The sequence below is a fragment of the Brachyistius frenatus genome, unplaced genomic scaffold (genome assembly GCF_029030835.1).
Source record: "Brachyistius frenatus isolate BFR_SWC_R1_liver_20210118 unplaced genomic scaffold, ASM2903083v1 Contig_132, whole genome shotgun sequence".
Taxonomy (NCBI): domain Eukaryota; kingdom Metazoa; phylum Chordata; class Actinopteri; family Embiotocidae; genus Brachyistius; species Brachyistius frenatus.
Genome location: NW_027210731.1, coordinates 1,033,314 through 1,057,436, shown reverse-complemented (window position 1 = coordinate 1,057,436; position 24,123 = coordinate 1,033,314). Strand labels below are relative to the sequence as shown.

General features: G+C 41.4%; 1 protein-coding gene across 1 annotated transcript; it reads right to left on the bottom strand.

The window, feature by feature from the left end:
- Positions 1-15,121: 15,121 nt before the first annotated feature.
- adra2a (adrenoceptor alpha 2A) lies at positions 15,122-17,718 on the bottom strand. The gene is made up of 2 exons (XM_069714591.1): positions 17,463-17,718; positions 15,122-17,297 (listed from the first exon to the last, which is right to left on the bottom strand). The coding sequence occupies exon 2, from the start codon at positions 17,089-17,091 to the stop codon at positions 15,829-15,831; it is 1,263 nt and encodes a 420-aa protein (XP_069570692.1). The 5' UTR covers positions 17,092-17,297; positions 17,463-17,718; the 3' UTR covers positions 15,122-15,828.
- Positions 17,719-24,123: the final 6,405 nt, after the last annotated feature.

The window sequence follows — 24,123 nt, the reverse complement described above, 5'->3', positions numbered from 1 at the left end:
TTGTGTCAAATTTCTGTGGAAGAGAAAAAGAAGTTGCTCGGGGCCAAATCCGGTAAGTATGGGTGGTGGGGAGTTACGATTGTGTTTTTGAGGGTGAGAAACTTGTGCATTTTCAGTGCGCTGTGAGTGGGAAGGTTGTCATGTTGGAGAACCCAAATGCCACTAGGACACAGTTCAGGTCTTTTTTTCGCCAAATGTTTTCCCTCGGACGCCTCAGAACATAGAACAGGAGAACTCCGTGTTGAGAGTCTGACCCTGAGGGATAAGTTCACAGTGCACAACCCAACAAATCTCAAAGAAAAACCCACCTTTTTTGAAATGTGATTGCAACTCCAAACACTTTACCCACGTCATTGTTTCATTGCCATAAATCTTCTAAAGCATTTCAAGGATCTCTGTTTCCGATTGAGTTTGAAACTAAATTTGATGTGTGCTCTTTTCTCGAGTCCAGGGTGAAATGGCACATGTGCACATATGAGTGCACCAAAAAACATGGGTAACTCAGTTGCTGATGTTGATCAGGTGACGTAAATTGTAATACTTTCTTTGAAAGTAATTTCTTCCGCTTGTTCAATGTAAGTTACTGCACTGTGCTTCATTATTGCGCAACAGGAACAGAAGATCGATGGAGGTAAACTAATTATACACAAACACAAAGCAACAAAAACGGTTCAAGACACATTACGATATGAAATATGGTGAATTCCATGTCACTACTGTATACAAGTACCTCAAACTACTTCATCTACACTAAAAGTATATGTGAATATTTATCGTGAAGATGTGACCATTTAGCTGACCGTCTAAAGCAGCACACAGATGAAGCTCTGGCCGTGCCTCTCCTTCTTATTGTTATTCTGGAAATGGACTCTCAGTTTGCAGAGTGCAGGTGCACAGCGCATGAAGACTCAATTCAGTGCTTCAGCTTCATTTCCTAACAAAGTAACAGGTTACTTCACAGATTAATGGAAGGGTTAATAGAATTAGGCAAAAAGCCCACTGCTGAACCATTTGAAGAAAGCAAATTAAAGCCAGGTTCACACTGAGAAGATTGACAAACACAAACGCTGAGTTCATTGTCATATTTATTCAAGGGAATTTCCATGATTTATGCGAATAAATAAACAACAGTGTGGACCCCCCAAAAAAACAGTCATAAAACACATTCACACTGACAGAAATATATTCCTGTACACACAGGCACACATGGTCATGACAACATACTTTCAAAGAAGTACATACAGTATTAACAAGCATACACACATGCTGTTCTAGTCAGTAATGGGACTTGGCTCTGTCCTTCACTCACTGATATATGATGGACAGACTTCCCTCCGTTTAAACGGTGTAATCTCTTTCCTATCAAATATCACCACAGGCTGTGTCCGAAGAAAATGCCTCCACACTCCCTTAAAACTGCCTTGTCCACCCAATTTCATTTGTGTCAATCGTTTACACAGCTTTTTCTAGTCACGTCTGCTCCACACAACAAGAAAGAGAAGAATTTTCTGCTCATTCCTCCTCTGTTGGGCTATCATTTCTAACCTCCTGACGCCTGGGTCCACCTAACTGTGATTATTTTTCCACTGCAGCAAATTTCGCACGGCGAAATGCTGCAACATCAATTGTGCTGTTTGTGAATGTTCCTGTTTGTACTGCTTGTCCTCTGTGTCGTATTCAGAATGATAAGTTCATCATCTCCTTGCAAAATGACAAGGTAATGGTAGTAGGGAAGCAGAGCCGTCGGGGCGGAGGGGGGGGGTCCCTGAAAATACACAGGAGGTCCCTGAAATTGAATCCCCTTCTGGTATCATTCCCGTCCACCAAAACAAACCAGCAATTACCTGCCTGCTGCCACACGTGTGTGTGTGTGTGTGTGTGTGTGTGTGTGTGTGTGTGTGTGTGTGTGTGTGTGTGTGTGTGTGTGTGTGTGTGTGTGTGTGTGTGTGTGTGTGTGTGTGTGTGTGTGTGTGTGTGTGTGTGTGTGTGTGTGATGAAACACTGCAAAACATTGCTGGCAGTTCGTCTCTTATCTCCAGGTGGCGGTTACATCCCCCTGCCATGTGCCTGGCTTGCTGTTTTTATATTTCTACTACAAGTTTCCACTTAGTGAAATAGTCAGTGGGGAGGAGAGGTCACCAGATACAAGAGGAGGAAAAGGAGGAGGAGGCGAGAGGATGAAGAGAGTGAGTAATGAGAGGAGAGGAGAGGAGAGGAGAGGAGAGGAGAGGAGAGGAGAGGAGAGGAGAGGAGAGGAGAGGAGAGGAGAGGAGAGGAGAGGAGAGACAAGAAGAAAAGAAAAGAGGATAGAAGAAATGAAGGAAGACGGGAAAGGAGAAGAGGGGGAAGGAGAAAAGCAAACAAGAGAAAATATAAGGAAACTCAAGAGCAGATGAGAGAGATGGAAAGGAAAGGAAAGAGGACAGGAGATCAAATAAAAAATGGTGGCGAGAAAAAAAAAATTGAAGAGAGGAGGAATAGAGAAAATAAATCAGAGAAAGAATAAAATTGTAAAAGAAAGAATTAATGAAAGTAAATAAAACCTTAAATGAGAGCAGAAGGGAGGAAGGAGGAGGGGGGATAGTGGGTGTACAGTTCCAGAATAAGCTTGGCTGTTTATCGTTGAATCCCCTCAGGAAGGTTGACAGCTTGTGAGAACTGACTACTGTGGAACCCTGGACGGAATCCATGTGGAGAGGGCAGAAGACACCACACACTCACGAAAGCACACGCGCACGCACACACACACACACACACACACACACACACACACACGATCATAAAGCAGCAGGGCGCTGAGTGCCGTGGACGGCTGCACAGCGGCTCGCCCACCTTGCTCAGTCAAAGTCCATTTTGACAGCTGAGATATTGATTGAATTGAACATATTCAGCAACAGTCTTATCACGGCACTAGCTCGTAAGAAATAGATTTTCTCCGCTGTCATGATGTTAATGATGAATAATGATGACTGATGGGCAGAATGTAAACATCCGCTCGCGGAGCTTGATCGGCTTCTTAAGACAAGCCTGGACAAGTTTTGACATCTGTCATGAAAAGGGAACAAAGGCGGTGAACTGTTTGTCATGTGCCTGAAATATAACAGCACGCATCTTGACCATCACATCTCGAAACTCTTCAGTAATGCCCAGCGACATACCCAGAGCACGGCTTTGATGTTTTTCTATTTCTCTTGCATGTCATGGGAGATTGATGTCTGTATTTTCCTCAGACAACTCCCCCACGGCCCGAGCAATCCCCCAGAAACAAACAAGAGCTAAAAAAAAATAAAATGTGACGAGTCTCACGTGAGACTGTGCCAGATGTCGTCCGCCCGGAAGCTCGGCTCCCACTTTCTTTTTCTTTTTTTTTTCTTTTTTCTCTCTGGGCTGAGTAGCTTTTTCATGCAGTCAAAACACAAATGATTATCCAATCAGTATTCACAGCCAGGCCCTCTTCCTGCTGCTGTCTACCTCTCTGCTGCCCATGTGTAGCCTTTGTTTCTTATTATTTTTTCCATTTTGCATCTCTTTTTCAGCCCTCCCTCCAACTCTCAGCTGAAAGGCTCAAGAAATTAAAGAATGAAGAAAATTAATAAATTAAAGCAGAAGTTTGACTTGAAATTTGGGCCCATATGTTTTGGGCATTTCAGAGTTTCCTTAAGACATATCCACATGGGATGGGAAGGGAAGAGGCCGATGGATGAGAGGTTAAAGGGCAAATAAAGTGCGCAGCATTCAGAGCAGATCTGGAAAGCACAATATTTTTGTTTCACAGTCTGAGTCTTACTGCTGCTCTCGATGGTTAACACACACACACACGCTTGGATAGGTGGACAAACACACACCAGCACACAGGGTTATATTGATGAACAGTGCCCTGTGAAACTGAGAGCTAATAATGTGGCTCCCCGCAGACATACTGAGAAAGCAATTTTAAGGCTGACCTTTGTTAGGAAGGGATGCAGTGAATTCATTGGCATTGTTAAAAAGCCTTTCTGCTGAAGTCAACCTGCAGCAGAGATCGGTGAGCGTAGACTTCATAGTGGAAACTCACTCAGATCTGGTTGTGACGACGTTTTTCCTGAGATTAGTGGACTGTTGCGTAATAGATGGCTGTCACCTTCTAACACAGCATTACTTCAGGTCTTTAAACACTGGGGGCATTTTTTTCATGCGATTAATTCACACGTCAATATTTTTTCATTCTGTCGTACACAGCGTAATTGGTTGATGCATTTACTACTGTTGATGCATTACTAGGACCTCGGTGTCTCAGGCTCTGCTCTCTCCCTTTTCTCATCCTACCTCACGTGTCTGAACCTTGTCCTCTCACTACTGGTGTCCCTCAAGGCTCCGTCCTGGGTCCCCTCCTCTTCTCTCTGTACACCAACTCTCTCGGCTCTGTCATTCACTCGCATGGCTTTTCCTACCACAGCTATGCTGATGACACCCAACTGATCCTCTCCTGAAACACAGGTAGCAGCACGAATCTCTGCCTGTCTGACTGACATCTCTCAGTGGATGTCCTCACACCACCTGAAAATCAACCTCGACAAGACTGAACTGCTCTTCCTTCCAGGGAAAGACTCTCCCACCCTCGACCTGACTACTACCTTGGACAACTCTGTGCTATCCCCGACCCTGACTGCTGGGAACCTCGCCGTGACTGTAGTTTGGCTTTCTTGAAGAAATTGTATTTTCTTGATTCTTCTTGTTGTGGGTTTTGCACCCTCACGGTTGAAATGCACTTCTTGTAAGTCGTTTTGGATAAAAGCGTCAGCTAAATGAAATGTAATGTAATGTATTAACAAAGCGAAAGCTCAGAAAAATCAACCTCCTTCTGAAAAAAAACTAACATTTTTGTGTACTCGTGAAAAAAACGTGATTTTTTTTCATGAGTACACAAAATGACATTTGTTTGTTTTACCACGATGGTGCACTTAAAACGGTCCACAAATTGAGTATGAAACACCGGACACTTTTCACCTTCAATGGTCGCCATCATGGCTACGTAGCGGAAAAGGATGCACCTCCGACCGAAAGTGTTTTTAAATTGTGTTGCCTCAGGAAGCTGCAGGAAGACAGCACAAAAGTGTTTATTTTTCACTAAGTACCACCGCTGTTCATCATCAGAAGCCATCAACTTGTTTATTGTGTGCATTAAATGAAGATCAAAGAATAAATAAATAGTAATAAAAGCCGGCCGATATGTTGGCATTCAGAGGCTACGGTTATTTTTGGTAAGCTTTGATTCAAAATATTTGCAGGCAAGTATTAATTTTTTCATCTTGTTTCTTCTTTCACTTTCCATGTGTTAAGGCTTTTTTTGAGTGAATGCTGTTTTTTTTGTTTTTTTTAACTGCCATATGTTCTTTTTCACAAATGATTATTTCACAGTAGGATGTAATCTAATGTGCTGCAACAAGCCTGTTATCACTTCCTTTGAGGGAACAATAGTAGAAAGTCAAACTGTAGACGCCACTTTCCCCTTGATCCAACAAAGGAATATTTGTCTCCCCCCCTCATTGTACTTGAGCAATTATGTTTCATGTTTGACAGCTCAAATATTTATAAATGCACACTCTCAGGGGGCCGTTAGACTCAATTTGTGAGTAAGTGCTCTTCGGGAGAGGACATTCGAGGAAGAATTAAAGAGTTTTGTTGTAAAATTTTCTAAAATGAACGTAGACTGAGGTGTGCTGCTTGTGTTCTAGAAAAAGAATGAAGGCATCCAGTCGGAGTGAGAAAGCACAGATTTGTTGGTGCTCTATTTTGACATGTTGCAATACACAGCTGTTTTTGTGATGAGTTTTTAAATTTTGCACAATGTCCCAGGGGTCCCAGACCCATATTCCCTCGCTGTTCCTCTGTTTAATTTACACACTACTCATCCGCTGCCTCCTGATTTTCTGGGAACGTTCCAAAGAGAGTACCGGTGGTTTTCTCCCATTTGTGTTTGCTAGCCACATAACCCAATTCATCCATAAATATGGGCTATCATGTCCATTTTCTATGCCCGGTCCTCAGACTAATTTACCAGTGGCATTGATATGAAAGATGAGCCTTTTGTCTCAGGGAAATAGGATTATTGTCATTGATGGGAAGAGGCAGAATCAAATCTGCTTTGACAGAACAAAGACTGCTACATGAGAAGATGACTTCATGTCTGAATGAAGGTTTGGTAGGATGTAATATATACAGGAATCAGCAGGGCAGAGCTTGTACTGTAGAGGCTTCAACACCTTCTCATGCAAATACAGCAGAAGCTTTTAGCATATAGATGAGCTGGACTTTGTGTTCCCATCAAAGTGGCCTGTGTACTCACTTCACTCTGTCTGTCTCTCTGAGGGCTCCTTTAGCCACTCTCTCCAATACCTATAACATAAACCTGCTGCTTGTGGACCCTTTGGTTCTGATCTCAGGAGGCTGCTTGTTTTCACAATATCGAATCTTCCTGGGAGTTTCCCTGCTACTTTTTGCCCATCTCCCTCTGTTTTCACGGTCTCCTTATTACATTTCTGCCAACATTTCAATCTATCTGTTTCCCATGAAACAAAGAGGCTCTATGTCTCGATAACACCCACATATTAGATAATCTACATCATTTGGATTCATGCTCGCTGGCACACCCCTTCCAATTTCCCATGATACAGATAATTATCTATAATGTGTTTCTTTTTCTAGGATTTGCAAGCTTCCCCTGAAAACTGCACACAAAATACCATGCTTTTGAATTATTCATATTTACAAGGCGCTTACATGGTTACTATTTCTTGGTCTGTATGTATTCGGAGCATCTGTGCAGAAACATAGCTTGAGCATGGTACGGACGGAGGGATTGGTGGGTGAGAGTGGGTGAGTCATGGAGATAACTGGAGGACTTCACCAATGTGACACAAAATGATAAGCTGAATTGTTTCCATAAGTGTGTGTAATTACGCTCTCGTTATATGACGTCTTGCAGGAGACTATCGCTTAAATTCAGATGGCAGCTCAGATACGTCTGCAGGAAGGCAGATCAGAAAACATTGAGGCTGCTGTCTATAAGATGAAAGTAAGAACGAGAAAGTAAGAGTGGAACAAACCTTGGAAACTGGGTCACACGGAAACTGCTGAAAGCTAGACACGAATAGACTAAAAGAATGAAGAAAACTTTTTCTATGGTCTTTGGCATGACCACACTTGTTGAGCCATTCATGTACTTTATTCACGAGAAATGCTTCTTTCATCAGGTTTTCTTGTCCAGACAGACCAAAGTACAATGTAAACTTGATCACACTTTTCTGCGAAAGATGGAAACAACATTGTTGCATCACTGAGAAGCCACTGCAGAAATGCTCTCTGACCCTGGGAATGAATCATGATGAGCCAGCGTAAATGGAATACAAAGCCTTAGATCTACGGTGAGCTTAGAAAGTGTACGACCTTTTGCCTGAACAATTGATAATGAGCAGGAGACGCACGAGGAACAAGAAAATTAAAGAACCAAACACAGCTTTTTGTTGCTATGGCAACTTAGTTTTTTGCTCATGTGTTTTATGCTTCTTTACAGCAATACAAGGTAAATGTTGTATGTCTGTTCAGGACACTGAATAGGACAATTATAGGCCCTGAAATCATATCTTCTCACTGACTTTGTTTCAATGGTAAACAAAAACAATTATGGCCTTGAATTTTCATGAGCAATGTTCTTTAGCAACATCAAGTTAAAATTAAAACTGCAAGCAGTGATATGCGGGCCCTCGCACGCTGCACATCGGGGAGCCGGGGGGCCCGACCCACTGGATCCCCGACGTGCAGCGCGCTAGGGTCCACATATTCCCGCTTTCAGTTTACATTTTTGTATTGCCAAAAAATGGCCTTTTTTGGAGGCTTTAACACCTTCAAAAACTCATGAAAGTTGTTGCCTGATGCAAGTTTCATGAGGTTTGGAGCATCATTTGTTTGTTGGTGTCACAGCGAAACATCAAACTTAGCCGCATCGCCCTGGCTATACTATATACAAAAATTAATTTTGGGTCACTTTTTGGACAACATGCTATAGCATTACTTTTTTTTTTTTATTATTATTATTATTTTTTTTTTAATGTTTTGGACAACATACAGTATGAATTTATCACTTTTTGGAGTGTAACCTTTTTCTGAACTGACATGCATGCCTCAAGTGGCAATCGAACCCAGTTACTTCTCACTGAGGCAACTGCTCTAACCACCAAGACTACAGCATGTCTTCTGAAATATGATATAAAAAAAAGTCTTACTATAGCATGTCAAATATGAAAAGCCATACTATGTCATCCAAATTATGAAAAACAATTCATACCATAGCATGTCATCATGTTCATCACCAAAAAGCAATTTCTTCCACATTGTGACATTGATACAAAGTATTGATTCAGGTTTCTTTGTGATTGATGCTCATCTGGTCATTAACATTTATTGTTAAAGATAAAGACTTGAAACACTCATTTAGATGAGATTGTTTATTCAAAGTAACCAGGGTTTGAAAACTTCCTTTAGAGTCTCTGAATAAGATTTTGTTGAGTGTCTGATTGACACAATCGAAACGTTACCTAACATAAGCTTATGAATGTTAGCGAGCTCTAGCTCTAGTGCCCTTTCAGTTCCAGTGTTGGCTTGGCATTTTATTACCAATACAAGATGTCATGTTGTCTAACGTTAGATTACACAGGGGTGCAGTCATGAGCTGTGAGACAATTAGGATTTGTGGGTAAACGTGTTGACATCAATATATAGAGTTGATCATTTCTAATTATTAGCTTTTTGTTATTACCTCATATCAAAACGGCAAAAGAAAATCACAACCACACAAAAAGATAATAATTAGAAATAAGGTTGTGATTTTCTTTTGCCGTTTTGATATGAGCTAACATGGTAGGTACCCAAGTTGTTTCACTTAGGAATTTAGGAGTTTTACCTGGTTGGGTAAATTTGCAACATTAAAATCCATGTGTGCTAAAGGCTGAATAATCGTATACGTTCAAATGTTTGATGACTTTATTGAACTCAGATACATTTTCAGAGAGGAGATATCCATTTCTTGGTGCTTAAAGAAAGGAGAAAGCTGAAACATGTAAAAAATACAACTCAGAGATCATTATGAAGCTTATTTTTCTGTGGTTGTCAGGACAGCGTGGATGATGGTGGGTTTTACATGATGTGATCTTGTATTAAGGAAGCAGAAGGAGGTCAAAATGACAGCCAGCATGCAGGAGGTTGTCAGGAGGACAGTGACAATGAAGGACCTATCCATCCATTTTGGGATTAGGTCCACTAAAGAATCTACAATGTAAAGTATTGATTTTTTTTTTTTAGACTATTTTCAAATTAAGAAAACTAAAATTCACATTAGTCGCAGTCACGCCTCCGGGAAAACTATTATTATTAATTTTGTTTCCCTGTGTCGTTAAAACACACAAACACTCGGTTAAATTCATGCCAACAAGCTGCTATTGAAGAACCAGCTCCTTCATGAAGTTATTACCAGCTGCAGCGATGAAACAACGAGTGCTAAGGTCTAATCTCCTTCAAAACGCCCACCAGCCTGTCCATCAGTACACACTAAACAGTCATTAGAGACACTACATCATCCCACTTCAACTGCCCTCCCTGCCTCACGCTCACTTTGCTGTTCCCGTGTCAACATACAGATATTCTTCTCTGCTGTCCATCATTCGTGAAGAGATGAGGATTTCCAGCACAAAGAGCTCAGATAATGGTGAGTGAGAGCTCAACTATTTGTTGCTTTATCTGAAATAATTACAGAGTCACGCAGTGCGCTCGGGGGCTACTAATGCATTGGACGTTTTTTTAATCTTCCACCTCTGTTAAACACTCTCATAATGATCTTTTAACCATCAACTTGTAAAAAACATCCCTCTGGTGTACCAGCTGGTTGACTTGTGATGGATGTGTGACAGGTGTGTGGACAGTCTACGCGATGGGTGTCCACTGTCTATCAGGCTAATTGGCCCTTTAACAGAAACCTCTGATTCGACAGACAATATACATCCATGCGGTCAATCAATTATTCAGCAGAAATAGACAGAATATGAACTAGCAACTGTTTTTAAAAATGTGGCTGTTTATCCTGTTATTATTTTTAATATTACAACCTGGTATCTAGCCAAAGCTTGTAGTTCATCCGCCAGTCCACTACATGATACTGTATCAGTGTTAGGTTTTGCCTCGCCTTGGCCTGAGCAGTCAGGTGCCTTTGGTTTAGGCACCAAAAACCATGTGGTTAGGTTAAGGAAAAAAAAACTAACTTGTACAGGGTTAGGCACAAAAATGTCTTGATAAGGGTTAGGAAGAAATCACGGTTTGGGTAAGATAAGTCATTTTAGACGTGACGTGCGTTGTGTAGGTTACTTAAAATACATTACGTAAGTTAAATGCATTACGTATGTAACTTACTTACGTTACTTAAAAGAAATCCACGTTGCTTTCTCACATACTTGAACTTCAATCTCTCAGTTCAATTGAATTAAATTGTATTTATATGGCGCCAAATAACAACACAAGTTACGTAAAGTCCTCAGAACAGAACTGTTCTGTAGAAAGGTACCCAACAACTTTCCCTTAAACATCCATCCATTATCTATACCCGCTTTATCCGGAACAGGGTCACAGAGGCTGGAGCCTATCCCAGCTCACTTTGGGCGAAGGCAGGGTACACCCGGGACAGGTCACCAGTCTATCACAGGGCCAACACATAGAGACCACCAATTAATCTGAGGTGTATTTTTTGGGGTTGGTGGGAGGAAGCCGGAGCACCCGGAGGGAACCTACTTAGGCACAGGGAGAACATGCAAACTCCGCACGGATTTGAACCCGGAACCTTTTTGCTGTGAGGCGACAATGCTAACCACTGCGCCACTGTGCCCGGTCCTGTGATTGATCCATCTAAACACTCCAACCTACCTTTGTACTTTGTATTCATTTCTTACTTTATACCTTGTCACATGACCTCCTCCTTTGACCCGGGTTGTACCTTCATGTAGTTTTCTCGCCTTGGTGAGAAAAAAAACGTGACGCTGACACAGTATCCTCTAGTGGACTGATGGGTAAATTACAAACTGTTGCGTGATGCTGAGCTGAACATAATCTAGTAGTATGTGTAAAAACAAATTCTATTTCCAAATGACCAAATTAAGTTTTCAGATAAACAAAAGGATTAAGTTTCCCTTCATAGGTTGAGGCAATTCACTAAAGCCTTGAATTAAATAAGCTTTTTTAAGTTGGATTATCAAAAATGCATTTTCACAAATCTGAAAACAAATAAAAATGTTTTGTTCTTTTTGCTCACAATTAAAAACTATTTCTTGCATGAATTGCAAATTTCCAGTCCAGATGGTAAATATTTAAATGCATTCCAGCCATTTTGGAAATCGAGCCTCTGCTGCTTCAGTACACAAATATGTTTCTGCCGATCACTACAATGAGAAACCCCACACACCCCTCCTCTCTTCAGCCGTAGCGAATTACCTCAAAGGTCTAATAATCACGTCGCATTATGCTCGTGTGGTCCCTGGGACGATGACAGCTGATTGCCCTCGATCATAATGAGCTCCCGGAAAATACATTTGTCTAAACAAATTATTTTCCGGGGAAATATCCACTGGCCAGCGTTGTATTGTTTCTCCGGTCAGACCCAGAGGCCTGACAGCTAATCAGCCTGCCGTTAATTAGACCGTGACTCCATTTTGAATGATACCTCTGAAACAGTTTCTTCCCTCAAAGAGGAGCTGATAGCCAATGGAGAGCCGACTGTTAGAAAAAAATTACTCCAGTAATGTGTTCTTGGATGGCAGGAAATTGCATTGAAAGCAGGCAAATAAAAGTAGGAGCAAACAACAGTGAGTCATCAGTAACTCTGTGAATAATCGTGTATATCGCAGCCACCTCGAACAGGCGGATGTCACTCTGAAAAACAAAAAGATGCACAGGTTGTAATATGTGGGTGCCTCAGCCAACATTCATCGTCATCACGACCTTTCACCCCGACCACCTACAGCACATGTGCACAACACAGACACACCCAGCCTCCCACAGACACTTATCAGCACTCAAACACACACATGCACATACTGTCACCTCAAAACGAGGCACTCAAATCCAACTTCATCCTCGCTTGCATCCTCCAACTCAAATAATTGTTTGTCCTGCATGTTTGTTTGGTTTTTTTTAGGCTGCTGACATTTTGTCCCTGTCTGTTTGAATGGTAGCTGCACTTAGCCACCATGCTTAGCCTTTTGGAGACGGATGTGCACTCTAACCTGATGATCCATGGCCCTTTTCCCAGAGGCTAAATGTCCATGTGTGTGTGTGTGTGTGTGTGTGTGTGTGTGTGTGTGTGTGTGTGTGTGTGTGTGTGTGTGTGTGTGTGTGTGTGTGTGTGTGTGTGTGTGTGTGTGTGTGTGGGTTTGGACTTCAACAGCTGGTTTCTTCCAATAGGCTGTCAGCAAGCACATCCGCCTAATGATATCACTGCTGCTTGTTGATGTGAAAGGTACAGAGAGGCAGACAGAGAGGAATAGGAGGGACAAGACGAGGCAAACATACACATTTGTGTCAGTGAGTCTCCAGCGTGGTGCTTTAAAATGTGTTATATATGTTTTAATAAAAGAAAATACTGATATGTCCATAAAGACATTTAAAGCAGCTGTAGTTCATATTTTTATGATACAAGATGCAATCAAAAAGTTCCAAGAATGTTCCTGCTGGACACTAATAGGTTGCAACTCTGTAATACCAATAGACCAGGGGGGAGCAATAACACATAGGTTACATCACATGATCAACATCAGCGCCTGTTTTACATGCGTTTTTGTGACTTCTGGTACATCCGCATTTGTGATTTCCCCATGCTACTAAAACTCAAGCAGAGAACACAAATTTTCTGTCAAATTCTTCAGAAAGTCTCCCGCAATAAAGCAATGAGCCGAGCGAGGTATTTTGAGTTCCACTTCCTCCATGCACATTATTGTGCTGCAATCTGTTCCTGTTTCAGACGTTTTTGATCACACCTCATACAAGCAGTTTAACAAAAGATTTCCCAACATTCCACGTTACTTTCAAGCGTTTTCGTTTTGTTTTTTTAAACGCGTGTTTCACAACTGAATACAGAAATTTTCCTTTCTTAATAGAAGCCTTTTATGAAGCTCACTTCCCGTACTCAAGTTTTTTAATCTGATTAAGGAATTAAGGTTTAAATACACTTTTGAGGAACCACCACAAAAAGCCCCTGCTTGGATTATGACCTTCTAATAGCTCGGGAACTTATAGGTGTGCAGCACTGAATGCTACCGAATCGTATGCTTGTGTCTTCCACAGTAGTGATAAACACAGAGCGTATTTACAGAGCCGAAACTGAAAACAAGTTATTTTGCTTGTATGATAATCTGCACAGAAGGAGCTTGAGAGATTTTACAACTGTTGGAGATGATTTTGAAACAACAGTGGACTAATTTACTTGATCTCCCAATGTGCTGGAGGACATTAGTTCTTCGGGAGTCAAAGTTACAATCTTGAAGATGTCCGTTCTGTTCTCTTTGGCAGAACTTATGAGCAGTTATTGCAGCTGCGTTGTTAAACTTCATTTCCCAGAGATCCAAACACCGTTGGCTGTGTGACGTCGGTCAGTTGGCAGTTGAAGAGCGAGCCTGTGGCATTAGCTCCGCCTACCCTCTCTGGCAAAACAATTACTGCTGTGTGATGGAAAACGCATCACTGACTGTGCACCGCTTGTAACACACAGCTAGTTCCTTTTATAATACTGCAACGGCATGGGCTTTTATCAGTGGACCACAGGATCATTCAGTATTGTGTTACCTTGCTACCTCATGAAGAGATAGATTTAAAAGATATTTATTTAAATTGAAAATCTTCCAGATTATACATTTTAAATTACTAGAACCTTTGGAGGTAAAGTACCTTATAGGACACGCCTCCCTCTGCTTAAGTTATCCTCAGTAAGCCTTCCACTAATTCAAATTGAACGTGGAGTATCAGCACGACTGCAAACTTGTCTGTCCGTCTCACCCCTTTTGTTTATAGAGTGCAAATATGCATGTAAATTCTCACACACACACACACGTACTCCCTCCTTCTCACAGACTCACCGCACTTATACATTTGGTAAACGTGCAGAGAGACACTCCAGCAGCTGAATATGAGCATGCATCAGTCTCTGATGGATATGCCGTCAGGAAACCCCCCCAGAAGGACCATTTGGCTTTCTGAGGATCGTGCTATTCAGTTGCTTTTCTGACTGTCAAAAGAAATCCATTTACTTACTTTCCCTCCAGTGGGAAAAGCTACATTCTCTGTATTCAATGCACAGATGATAGTCGCTCTTTTGTTTTATTCAGTCATTCTTCTGGACTTGATAGTGAGAGCGGAGGAAACAAGAGGGAGAGATAGACCAGTCACTCAGGTTCTGGTTTGACAGGCGTCAAATGATGCATACGGTGGTAACACAAGACGGCAAATGAACCGTGACTTTTCCGCTTCCCGTGCCTCACACTACAAAAGCAGAATTTGATTCATAAACTGGCTGAAATCTGAAGCTTGGAAGAAAAAAGGAAAAAAAAAGATTACAAATTCTGTTTAATTTGGGGAATTTGACATCTCAGACAAAAGACCGCCATCTTTTCACAAACATGAATAATCCAGGGACCTAAAGAACATTTGCACATGTTCTGTTCAGGCTCATTAAGAGCCAGCTCCTTGTTAATCTCTTGCAAAGGTCAGATTCAACAGACCAGTGAATTTGCATTTTTCTTTGGAAATCTCCAATTCTCTGCACGAGGGGCCCGTTGCCCCTACGTTTCCATGCATTCACATGAGTGACAGGTAAAAGAGCTTTTCACTTCGGGAACTCTCCCTCAACACCTTATCATCCTCTGAAAGCCAATTCAGACTTTGTCTGTTGCGGCTGTGCCTTTCTGCCTCTCATCTCCCATTTTCCTAGTGGCTCGTGTGTGAATTAGTGAGCTTGTTTTTATATCCCAGTGGGGACTTTAACTCAAATGCACACCCACCTATGGGGACTTGTGTCACGATGGGGACAAAGATTAGAGGTCCCCAGAGACACAGTCTGCTCTTGAAGGGTTAAGACCTGGTTTTAGGGTTAAGGTTAGAGTCAGCGTAACAGTTACAGAAAGGCCTTTAGTTGTTACGGTTAGTAAGTAAGTGCCGAGGGAATGCATTATGTCAATGAGTGACACCAGACTGTGTGCCAGCCCAGTGTAACATACATACTGAGATGACATCACCAATCAGATGTTCAATATGGATCCGTGACCATTTTAGGAAATGTTTTTTATTTATTCTTTAAAGAGTCTGCATTTTTCCCATCAGTTGTCATCACCCCCATCATTATCATTCTTATCATCAGATCATACAAAGTGGCACAATACTGAATCCATAATGATGACAATAGAGACAAATATTCAGACACATCATTTTGCACATACTTTCATAAAATACATTACACATCATGGACTTCACTATGTTTTTGTTTTTTTCTTTTATAAAAAATAAAAATAGCAGTTACAATAAAAACGTGTGCTCACTGTGCTTCTTAGTACTTTAAACCTGTCTCTGTGTGATCCCGGCCGGTATTGAAGCTGTGGGTGGCGGATGTTCTGAAACAAAGATGCTGCACGTAAAGCTCGTCCTGGGAAAGCCTTTCCAAGCAGTTATACCGAGAGCGTTCACAAACCGCTGATCCATGCACGGTGGTAAATGGGATTTACAATCTATGTACACTATAATAGTAAAAATACATAAAGGTGGAGTCAGTCATACATATCTTCGAGCATCCCTCTTGCACAGAATCTTTTTGAACGACCTCCTGAAGTCGTTGTTGAAGATGGTGTAAATAATGGGGTTCAGAGCACTGTTGCAGTAGCCGAACCAGAAGAAGAACTTGAACAGGGTGTCGGGCACAGGGCAGGACTCGCACAGTGTCATCAGCATGTATGTAAAGAAAAAGGGAAACCAGCAGATGACAAACACTCCAATGACCACAGCCAGGACGAAGGTGAAGCGTTTCTCACGGTTCTGCCGGCCCTTCCAGCGGCTTCCTTTGGTGCTCGGCACCCGCTTTTGGCCATCGGCATCCCCCGGTTTGATTTGGGTGTGTCGTGGCTTCACCCTGGTTGACTTCTTTTTAATCGAGCATGGAGTGTTGACTTTGTGGTCCGACGAGGATGACTCCTCAATGTCCACCCCGTTGACCTCACCTTTCTCCTCGTCTGCTCCCTCTTCTCCTCTCACTCCCTCTTTTAGCTCGATGTCCCGTTCACCGTTCAGCTTCTCGTGGCAGAGGCGCTCCTCGGCGTCACCCACACCGTTCTGCTTCTGGTTGGCGGCAGCGACGGCGGCCGTCTTCGGCAGGTCCCTCCGCTTCCGGTCTCCCGGTGGCGCCCGCGTCCTCTTCTTAGCAATCTGGTAGATCCGCACATAGACCAGCACCATGATGACACAGGGGAGGAAGAAGGACCCGATGCAGGAGGAGATGACATACCATTTATCATTATTAATCTTACACACAGGTTCCTCCTCGCTGTTTTCTTTCTCCATGGTGATTAGAGGTGGGAATGAGATAACTGCTGCGATGACCCACACAATGAAGATGATACACTTGATGCGACGCGGTGTCCTCTTCAGGTTGTACTCGATGGCCTGTGTGATGGACCAGTAGCGGTCTAAGCTGATAGCACAGAGGTGGGCAATGGAGGCGGTGCAGAAAAGAACATCAAGTGCAAGATATATCTCACACCACACCTCACCAAAGTACCAGTATCCCATCAGCTCGTTGGCCAAGGAGAAAGGCATGACTAGTGTCGCCACCAAAATGTCCGCTGATGCCAGAGACACCAAGAATAAGTTCTGTGGAGCCCGCAGGGCCCGGCTTGTAAACACAGCTATGACCACCAGCACGTTACCAAACACTGTCAGCAGGATCATGATCCCCACCAGCACAGTGAGCGGCAGGGACATCTGGAGGCTGTAAGGGGCCACGCTGGGAAGAGTCAGGTTGGTCTCGTTGTCAAACTCCATCGGAGCAGATTGGCCCACTTCCTATGTGAGTTCACCTGAGGTTAACAAATATCATCCACCAGGAAGAACGGAGCTAGTAGCTCACAGCAGGGCAGAGAAAGGAAGGAACTGAATCACCCCTCTCAGGCAGTCCCAGATTTTTCTCTCTCATTGTGTACAGCCTCCTCAAGGATAAACCGATAATATTCATAGGGCTGGCAGCTCATCTGAAAATATGAAGCCACACAAGGAAATAAATCAGACCCTACACTGCTATCATTGTTATTTACAATCAATACATACATTTCTTTTACATTGTAATCAGCTCAGACATTACTTTAACCTGGAAAAACACTGAGGAAAAAGCCACATAAAAAGCGAGATCGTCTTACTTGAGGCATCTGGTGCTGACACAACCTCTCCAGCGCCGGAGACGCACGGGCATTAAAAAACTGTCAGTGGGTAACTTCTTTAGGCAGATTAATAGGAAGCAAAGAAGATCCATGTGGCGGATGAGGCGTTTCCTTTATATCTCTCCTGTCTCTCCACCTAATGATCTCTGTACTGCATCTAGTTGTGCTCAGTAGCGGACCTAATAAAGCGCTAATCACGTTATCCCGGGCGCTGCCGTGCTTCTGCCTGCGTGTGGAGTTTCTCTCCTCAGTGTTCTCCAGTGCGCCACTCCCTCTCTTTATAGCCCGCACGCTGCAAAAAGTGTCCCTCTCACCGGGTCACCGTGCGTCCACGGAGTGTCAACACTGGCTCGTTGCCATGCCGTGTTTGTCTGGCAACATCAGCTGGAGGTTTTTTTTTTTTTTTTTTTGTACCGTGGAGGAATTAGAGGAGGAAAAAAAATGCATCAGGGTTAAATTATCACGAATGAACATTGAAAAAAATGTAATTAAATTATATTCATATACACATGGATATGACAGGAGACGTGCAGGCGCAGGCTTTGGACAAAATAATAGGAACAAATGCAGCCTCAAATTAATGTTAATTTAAATTGCTATTTATAATAACTCTAACCGTGTCCAACAAGTATAATTGTGTCTAGCAATATGCCTCAAAATAATTAAAACTTTATATCCTGAAAGAAAATGAAAAAAATAAAGCTTATTCGAGGAAATGCAGGTTTATTTGTAGTAAATGTGTAAAAGTTCTATATAATTTGTAGAGTAAGAAAACTCCTGGAGAAAAAGTAAAACTGGGATGAAAACAATGAAAAGCCAGTAAATGTTTTCTTACCTTAAAAAAGAGAAAAATATTTAGAACAATCGGACTTGTTGGGACAGACATTTTTTGCAGTGCAGCTCTGTTGCTAAGCTGCAGCCAGAGCCACACCATGAAATCAACAGAAGCATTTTATTCCTTTGTCCAAACTTAATTTATTTTGCCACCTTTTACACTTCATGTGGAACACATGAGGGAGTCCCCAGACTGTGTGACGAGCAGACGTCAGACTGATTCAGAAGTCTTTGAGTTCTATTTGCCCAAAGGACACACCTGACAAGGTACTTCAGTGTTTACCAATAGGAAGTAGGATCTGTGATGAAGTGCAGGATGTTAACTGATTCTTCAAAATGTAGAAACCTGTTGGAGAGTCTTCTCTCTCTATTTGTCCATCTGTGGCCTCATATTGTAATTAAATCAGTGATCACCAGAGGCCTGTTGGAGAGCCGGGGATAATCTTCAACATTTCTTTAGTATAAATGTTACAATTATATGACATATTATAAGATAAAGCTTTTAATTTCGTGTAACAGATGACGTGTCACTGGTATCTGCAGCCAGTGCTGTTTAATGAGATCACATTTAGCATTCAAATGATGTTGATTTTGTCCAATTTTTTTAAAATGTATCAGGTAATGAAAGCAGCTGCTGCAGCTTTACAAACTCATTCATGATCATGACGATTTATTAGACTGACATTTTATATTCAATTTACATGAAATGAACCAGCAGCGTGCAAGACAATGTATAAGAAAGAAACGAGTTTTTCATTTTATTAGTTAGCATAAAAATGAGACGGTGATACAAAAAAAACATGCAAAAATAATTCAACAATAAGGAAAATTGTTACTAAAATGATACAGAATTTTTTTTTTAACTCGAGCAGGCAACCCAGTATCACGCCAAAGCGTGTACTATATCTATCAGTCCACTGGAGGATGCTCTGTCAGTGTCATGTTTTTGCCTCGCCTATAAGCCTAGAAGGTTTGGGCAAAAAAACAACAACATGTGGTTAGGTTTAGGAAAAGATCACGGTTTGGGTTAAAATAGGTGACTGACAATACATGACGCAAGTTAAATACGTTACTTTGTATAAGTAACTTTTGTTTTCTCACAAAATCAAAACAACGTGTGTAATACACCTGACAGTTCACTAAAGGATACTGTGTCAGTGTCACGTTGGTGTGAGTGAGACCAAAGGGGGGGGGGGGGGGGGGGGGGGGGGGGGGGGGGGGGGGGGGGGGGGGGGGGGGGGGGGGGGGGGGGGGGGGGGGGGGGGGGGGGGGGGATCCCATTTGGATTATAATATGTTAAAAAAAAAAAACATCACGATATATGTAATTTACTTCAGTTACTCAAAAGAAATCCACTATATTTTCTCACAGACCTAAACCTCAATCTTCCGGGGGACAGCAGAACTCTGCACCCAGTCTCTGTGCTGTTTTTTTCCTCATCACATGACATCCTTCCTCAATTCTCGTCATGCATGCGTGTACTTTTCACGCTAAAGCGATGCGGCGAAATGTGACACTGACACAGGATCCGCTAGTGGACAGACTAGTGTAGTGCACGCTTTGGTGTGATATCGGTCTGATGCAGGTTGCGTTTTATTACAACTAATCCAGTGTCAGCCTTGAAAAAAAATGTAATTACGTTTTCTCAGACTCAGGCACAGTTACGATCTTACATTTTTAGCCAATATTCCTCTGGAATTGCACACATAAATCACAAAGACTCTACGCTTACCCCTCTTCTCTATGGATGGAGTTCACTTATTTTGTATTCTTTCAGCAAATTTATCAGGTTTTATCCATCGTGGGATTCATCAAACTGTCACAGTCCCATTTTTACCACAAAATCTCTACTTAATACATTGTTTGAGTTCCACTTTTGTGGAAAATTTTAAATCAGAAAATCACGGCGGAGGAAATTTATGAGAAACAGTGGGAGGATACAATCAGAGAACGAGACTCAGTATCGCACCCAGTGGATGAAAGCAATGTAATGATCGTGCCTCCAGCTTTGATCAGTGCTGTGCAAATCCTGCGAGTCTCACACTAGTGCTGCCACTCCATACAAAATTTAAAAAAAAACTCCAGAACTTAATAGTGACTCAATGTGCAGGTGTTTATGCTTGTACGTACGCAACCATTTTTTTTTTTTTTTACAGCAAAGGGTTCACACGTCTAGTCTGGTCTTTCATTTTTCTCTATTAAGAATAGTTGAAAAGTGCATTTATTTACTTGTATGTGTGGTTTTTTTTGTCTGTCTTGCCAGGTTATTTTTACTCAGATTTTTTTAAATCAGTCTTTCTTTCTTTTCTTTTCTTTTAATGCAATAATGCATTAATTTAATAATTAAGTAATTATAATTAATAATGCAGGATTTTGTGATGCTTCTGTGATGCTTTAATTACTAGATCTTTCAATTCCAAAATGATTTCCACGACGTTTCCTCAAAAGATCCATAATTCTGTCAATATCATAAGTAACATAAGTTAATAAGTATCTGTCGAAGGGCATAAGTGAAGAATAATGTTGTTAGTCTATCCAGAAAAATTCAGCACTGAAAAAAAAAGAATCATTGTATTTATTCATTTCAATAGTGAACATTGGTTACACTGATTTTTTTTTTTTTTTTTTTTGATTTTTTTTTTAATGAAAAAAATCTTTTTTTACATTTTTTTTTTTTTGTCGCTTTGGTAGCAATTTATAGAATTGTGTTAAATCAAAACAAACTATCTATGGTCAGTCAACACAAGTACTTTGTTCATACAAAGTTATTGAAAAATGATCAGAAATACAGTAAATTACAGTAATTTGATCACTTAATTTCAACATTCACAAAATTGTATTCCAACACAGTCAAATTCATAGGCTATATTTATTTTTGTGAAACTGTTATTTATGTTGATATATTTATAAATATGATTTAATGTAAATGCGAAACCAATTATTTTCGTGTTCTCTGATACTTTTTAATAAACTTCCTTGATCCTTCCTAAAATTGTCCCACCCCCTCACCCCCACTCCCCATTTCAAATAGTGAAACTATATCGGTTTATTTAATATTATTGTAATAAGTAGCGTCTATAACCTTTGAGTGGTGATATACCCCCAATTGTTCTACTTCAAATGGAACTTTTTTTTTTATTTTTTTTTTTACTACCTGTGTGAGTGCAGCTTTTCCTCGTTGTGTGTGCAGGACAAGCACTTGAGCACGTGTCACTCAAACCTGTTCCCACGGAAACGGAAGTGCGTTGCTGACCCCGTTCTCCCCTGCAGAGCGTGACGAGATGGAAATATGGACCACCGATATTAATTTCTTGAGGAAAACGCTTCCGAATGGATCATTAGATATTTACTTCGCCCTGCGATGATAGCCTGTTGAACACAAATGTGCCGGGGAGGCTATTAACTGGAACAGAGTGAATATTCAAAGCGCACCTGTGAGACGCAGCTCTCACACACACACACACACACACACACACACACACACACACACACACACACACACACACACACACACACACACACACACGCGCGCACGCAGCAGGGCTCAGATCAGCCGCATAATAACTGTCAGTCCAGCCGGGTGAAATAACAGCAGCCGGGAGCTTCATGCGCCGGACTGACCGCTGTTTTGGGGGTAAACATTGAGTCGTGGCGCCGGTTGGTGCATGAGGGCGCAGACGAAAGCGCAATGATACAGTGACACCTGTCGTCTCCGGCAAGAGCCTCCCCAAGCTCAGACGGGACAACTCTGCGGGGAAACGCACAAGATATGCATACTGGAGGTGTGACAAGTTGGGTGAGGAACTCGGGTGCGCTCGGGGGTTCTGCTGTGTTTTCGGGTGATTTCCTTTGGTGAGAATAAACGTGCTGTGAAGACTGCTGTGCATCTGTGCACAACTCGGTGAGACAAGATGACAGACGCCAATTCAGTAGCCTGAGAGAGAGCTGGAGTTTCAGACGTCAGTTGTGAAAGCTCTCGGTATTATGTGTTATTTATAAGACAAATTGAGGCTGATTCAACCTTCAGTCATACTAAGACTTGAATTCAGCAGTAGGGGGCGGTGTTGCACTGGACAGAGACAAAGGTAACTTCAGTCCACAAAAAAAAAAACAGCCGAATAAATATTTGTAAAAACGGTGTTAAAATGTACCAATAGACATATTTCAACACATGTTATAACCATGTAAGCCAGTCAATAAACGGAGATAAAAAAAAAAAAAATTAAATGCAGTGCTGCATGTGATCAGGTTTGAAAAGAGAAGAGCAGCAGCTCCCATTAAACTTCTCTGGGAAACCATCAATCACGATGGAGAGAATAATCAGCTTCATTTTTATGGGAGTTTTGGTCATATATTTCTTAACATTATCAGCTTGAATATCAGGAAATGTAAATTAGATGAGATAAATCCTGGATAAGCCACGGTTATAATGAACTTGTGTGATTCCTTTCTCAGGTGGGTTCTCTGAAGGATGCTTTAGGTACTGAACTGGAAAGATAATCAGTCACCAGTATTTCCCAGAGGAACCGTGAAGAAGAGGAGTTGCAGCTTGTTTTTTGTTTTTTTTCTGTTAGTGTTTATAAATAGTTTTATTAAACGTGAACCAAGAATCATAGATATGTTTCCCTGCATGCCACGGAATTGATCACCATGATTAGGAAAAGCACCCAGTATAAAATGGTGGGTTAAAGCAAGACACTCTTCTATTAGAAAAAGTAAAATTATAGATCAGCAGAAACAGGAAACAGGTGTGAAAACATTTAGAGACTATTTATGGGTGATGAAGAGGAGGAGTGAGCACTAACAGTGCCGACCTTGCAGAAAGATTTGATTAAGTTTATTCAATATTATTTTAGTTTATGGTGAATTTAAATCATACCCCTTATGGATGTATAAAAATAATGTTTGGAGTTATATGTTCGTGTGTGGTTCGGTTGACAGCATATTTTTTTTTCTGTGTGGAAATATTGTACATTTTTTAGGTATATTTAGATTTTCAACTTAATTTTGGAATTTGTTTGTCGCGCCAAAATCAAGAATTGAATTCAGATACTGATATTTTTCTGTATTGAGATGCCAGATGGTGTAAACAGTGACAGTAAATGGACTGACCTCAGCAATATGGAGAAGGGTTTTTTTGGTATTATTATTATTATTATTATTATTATTATGCCTCTGCCGTGGCTGTAGGTCTCATGCTTCCAGATTGTTTGTTCGTACCTATTTACGACATTAAGACAATATCTCAAGAACACCTTGAGGGAATGTCCTTAAACTTGGTGAAAAGATTAACGTGGTACCAAGGATGAACTGATTACAGTTTGAGAGTCAAAGGTCGGGGGGGGGGTCACAATTACCCCCAATTTGACACATTCACAGGAACATAATATCTAAGGAATGCCTGAATGGAAATTTTTCAAACGTGGCACAATCGTTCACTTGGCCTCAAGGGTGAAGTGATGAGTTTGGTGTTCAAAGGTCAAAGTTCAAGGTTCCTATGATCTCACTTTTCTGTCATTTGTCAGTCCAGTTCTCGTGAATGCAATATATCAAGAACGCCTTTGAGGACGTTTTCAAACTTGTCAAATACATAATAATATGACTTGTTTATGACATTTTGAACATCCTATCATACGACTTTTTTATGACTTTCTTGTGAAATTTTGGATGACATACTATAATGAGACTTTCTCGTGACATATTTTTCTATAAGGGATGGTTTACCCTACCCAATAAGGTTTAGGTGCCATGCCCTTGTAGTTTTCAGCACCACTTAAGCCAAATCATCGTGGAAAGCATCAAATCA